Source organism: Monodon monoceros, unplaced genomic scaffold, assembly GCF_005190385.1.
Source record: "Monodon monoceros isolate NGI ecotype Baffin Bay Population unplaced genomic scaffold, NGI_Narwhal_1 Super_Scaffold_7, whole genome shotgun sequence".
NCBI lineage: Eukaryota > Metazoa > Chordata > Mammalia > Artiodactyla > Monodontidae > Monodon > Monodon monoceros.
In genome coordinates, this window is record NW_021703784.1 from 7,739,490 (window position 1) to 7,743,968 (window position 4,479).

The 4,479-nt window shown below is 41.4% G+C and overlaps 1 protein-coding gene across 1 annotated transcript; it reads right to left on the reverse strand.

The window, feature by feature from the left end:
- Positions 1 to 2,471: 2,471 nt before the first annotated feature.
- Positions 2,472 to 4,479, reverse strand: LOC114886852 (prostate and testis expressed protein 3-like; the record flags this gene model as incomplete). Its single annotated transcript, XM_029207917.1, is given in 4 exon segments — positions 2,472 to 2,515; positions 2,518 to 2,586; positions 3,004 to 3,129; positions 4,315 to 4,479. Coding segments are annotated over 4 exon segments (288 nt in total), but the record flags the coding sequence as incomplete, so codon positions are not given.

Here is a 4,479-nt window from a genome sequence, read left to right on the forward strand (position 1 = left end):
TGGTCAGGGAACTAAGATCCCACATGCTGCGAGGTGCAGCCAAAAAGTAAAAAAACAAAACAATAAATGACTGATAATAATTGGTGATGGGAGTTATGTAGAGTAACTGGAATTCTCATACAGTACTGGTAGGACTATATATTGGTACCACCACTTTGGTAAACTATTTGGCTTTCTTTTAAAGTTATGCATATGCCTACCCTATGACTCATACATGTTACTTTTAATTACCTACCAAAGAGAAATGAGTGTGTATGTCCATCAAAACTCTTATATGAAAATGTTCATAGCAGCTTTATTCACAATAGCCCAAAGCTGGAAACAACTCAATGTCCATCAATAAGAGAATTGATCTAATAAATTGTAGTGTACGTATACAATGGGGAAAAAAAAGAATAAACTTTTGATATAAGTGAAACATGCATCTTAAAAATATTATGGTGAGTGATAGAAACCAGACTCAAGATAGTACTTTCTGTATAATTTCTTTTATAATAAGTTCAAGAACAGGCTGGGACTTCCCTGGTGGCACAGTGGTTAAGAATCCGCCTGCCAATGCAGGGGACATGGGTTCTAACCCTGGTCCAGGAAGATCGCACATGCCGTGGGGCAACTAAGCTCGTGTGCCACAACTACTGAGCCTGCGCTCTAGAGTCTGTGAGCCACAACTACTGAAGCCGTGCTCCTAGAGCCCATGCTCTGCAACAAGAGAAGCCACCGCAGTGAGAAACCCACGAACCGCAACGAAGAGTAGCCCCCACTCGCTGCAACTAGAGAAAAGCCCACGCGCAGCAATGAAGACCCAACGCAGCCAAAAAATAAGAACAGGTAAAATAAAATTAGTTCTATCGTGATACAAGTTAGAATACTACTTTTGGGAGTGGATTGTTACCTGAAGAAACTTACTAAGGTGATAAAAATATTCTATGTTTTAAATGAGATGGTGGTTATATAGGTTTATACATTTTTCAAATCACATCAAACTGTGTATTTAAAATATGTGCATTTTATTATATATGAATTATACTTCAATTAAGAGGATTATTATTCAACTCATAATGAATAACAGATCTTGTTAACAATAATCAATAGGGCTAAAATCTGTTAGATGAAAGATTGAAGGGAAACTTTAGATGGTATAGATAAGTCTGAGAACAAGCAAATTTATGTGATCAATCCTGACATCGTTAAAACTAGGAAAACATGTGCTTTCAGATATTTCCAAGGGTTGGGCCAGATTACCCTTTCTAAACTTCCAGGCCTATTTCATACTTGATATAATAAAGTATTGATTTTGAATTTTGAAGTAAGATTAGCTATTCAGTTTTAGAAGAATCCCATCAAAAAAATTTTTTTAGTTAATATATTTGAGTAGTGGAGGGTCCCATAGTAAGAAATGTCCTTTTCATAATCTCTTTGAGAAAAACACATGGTATGTTGGCACTGGAGTGAACGTTCTATGTCTGGTAGGGAGTAGAGGTTACCATTCCCAGTACACTAAACAAAATAGGTAAAAAACCAGAAAAGTCACGCTAAACAGATGGACAAGAAAAATTCCATCAACTTTACTGGCTGTTCAATTAAACACAATAAAGTTTAATTGGCCAGCTAAAGGCAATAGAGATGAATAAGACAAGGCACATGTTCTAGCTGTGATTTATAACATACTAGGGCAAATTAGACAAACAGAGAAATGATTCATTTTTGTGAAAGAGTGTCAAAAAAAAAAAGTACCCATAAAGTGACTTGGGTATTCAGAAGAGGGAGAATTTTTATAGTCATTGTGTTCATTGCCGGGGAGGTCAGAGTAGAGGTGGGTGGCAAAAGAGGAAAGGAATTGAGAAGACTAGAAGAGGAATAGGAAGAAATGAGAGTTGTAATATATCTTGAATGTACATCTTGACAGGCCTAGAAGTGGCTATGTGTGAACTGTGAATGTCACAGAGGCAGGAAATTCTTTATTTGCTGTTTCTTACATTGTATATGGAGACACCATGTAAATGCTAAGAAAATCATGACTGAGTGTGAGATGGACACTGTCCACAGGGTAAAATAACTTTTTGCCAATAGAGGAAAACCTTGAGTGTCCACCATCTGTTTTGTTGCTATTTCTGCCTAATTATAGCCATAATAAGAATTTCTAGTCCACCTCCACTATCTAAGATAATCACAAGGATCTAGAATGGTCTTGTTTTAAAGTTTTCTACTGGGCCTCTTGGGGGAGGCCGCTTGAAGTACAGAAATGCCAGACCCTGTAATGGGAGAAATCTGTTGTTCAGAATAATTATCCTCCGACTGAGGTAGGAACCAAGCTTGAGGCACCAGGAAGGATAACACTGAATTACAGAGAGAGCTGGGATCCTTCCAGGACAGACAGGGCAGAAAAGCAAGGGCGGGCAGACTGTGAAGGCAGAGAAACATCAATAACATTTTAAAGGGACAACTTTGGAGAAAAAATATTTTAGATTTTTGAAGTTACAATAATTGTCGTTGCAGCATGTATGAACATAAGTTCATCGTTGAGATCGTATGTCAGTTCTCTGCAGAATCTCTGACACACCATATATGATAACTGGAGGGTGTTATCTGTAATAAGAAGAAATCATAGAAAATAAGCCAGTGATCTAAGTTCTTTAAAGACAAGTCAAACCTGGCACTAGTCCTGTCAGTAAAAATTTATTTAGGCATCCGAGGGAGGTCTGGGGTTGGCTTCCCATCTTGTACTTCCCAAGGAGACTCAGGCAGGGAGATGAAGAAATCACAGGTCCCCTGCAGGGGTTATTTGCCTAAGTTCCCTGGCAACCCTCAACTCTTTGTACAGATGCTTCTTCCTCGTGTCTCATTTCCCCAGGTCCTCTTCTGTCTGCATGCACAGGGACCCATGCCCAGGGGTATACGGCACTTTGGTTCCTCTCTTGAGTTGGCCTTAGTCTGAGATAGGAAATTGGTGGAGTACTCTCCTAAGAATTTTCTAGGAATCTCACAGCACCTCCTCTAACTTACCCTGGAAGATCTTTAAGATCATGCATGTCTCATGCTTCTTCTCAGCAGCACAGACACCGAAGCCCCTTCTACAGCGATCTGTCTGTGTGCGAAGGTGGCATGTTATGCATCTCAGGGGTGTCACTGCTGGAGAGCACAGAGCTGGTGTGAGGCCTGGGGAGGCAGAGACTTAGAAGAAGCTAGACCTATCCAGGCCTGGGGTGCAGGGTGTGGTACGCGGGTGGGTGAAGAGCTGGTGGCTGGGATCCCGGAGTAAGCAGCTGGATCTCTCACCAACTCCACATCCCGGAGAAATGCCTCTGTGAGAGTTCAAGGTTTCTGGTCCCGACTTCAGCCCTTTTAACCTGGTGACTTTGAGCAAAGATTTAGCCTCTGGCTAAATGGCTTTCCGGCTTAAAAATGGTTCTGTTAATGCTGGCCTGGCTTACCTGGCAGCACTGTAGATAGACAAGAGTGATAATGAGGCTGAGAGCTTTAAACTTTTACCTGTGCTAGCATTACTACGATGGGATTTCTGAGATTGGCGGCTTACGTATTGTTAGGTGATATACTCTGTTTTTAACTTGGAACTGAATCTATGTGAAGGCCTCATGAATTATATCATAGTGCCACTTTTTGTGGTGCTGTGGGGTGAGCTGGTCAAAATACAGGTTTAATTAAAATAGAAAAACACCTCTCCTGGGTGCACCTAAGTGAGAAAGTAACATTTATCGAGCATCTCATATGGGCCATGTTCTCTTACTTTGTATCTGATTTAATCCTCACAAAGGCCTTGTAAGTAGGGATTTCCCCATTTCTCAGGTGAGCAACCAGAGGTACAGAGAATTTAAGACAGTAATTGAAACATTTTTTAATCTGTCTGATTCCAGTGCATCCAGTATTTTCTTTCCTGCAATCACTTGTTGTAATATAAAAATCCCTGATAAGGGCATCAAAAGCCCTTGATAGCACTAAAGCCAGCTACAAAATTATTCATTGTAGGCTCAGCAGATGGGATAGAGATTTATAAATGGAAAGGATGTCCTGAGGAAAATCTCACTAAGAGTTTTGATTATGGGGAATGGTAGGGACAGAGTGGGGAGCACTATGATGGGGCAGCCACAGCGGCTTGAGCCCTTGGTGGGGAATGGCAGAATGTTGAAAAGGGCAGACAAGTTGGCATGGAGGCCCAGGAAGCATTCTGAAGGCTGTCTTCCCCTCCCGTATAAACGTGGTCAAGACTCAGCCCCGCATGGACGCCAACTACACATATGGAGTTCCATGGGGCTTCCTAGATCCTGTCTCTGGAGCCCACTCAAGTCTGTGACTCACCCGCAATGCAGGAGAAGACGGATGAGAGCAACAAGAAGTGTTTGTCCATCCTGACAGAGAAGTCTGTTATACAGGAAGAAAAGAAGCCAGGGTATGCAAGCACAGGTCTTTAGGCCACAAGAAGAAACCTTCCTCTTCATCATAGGGCAGGGATTATTCATGCCT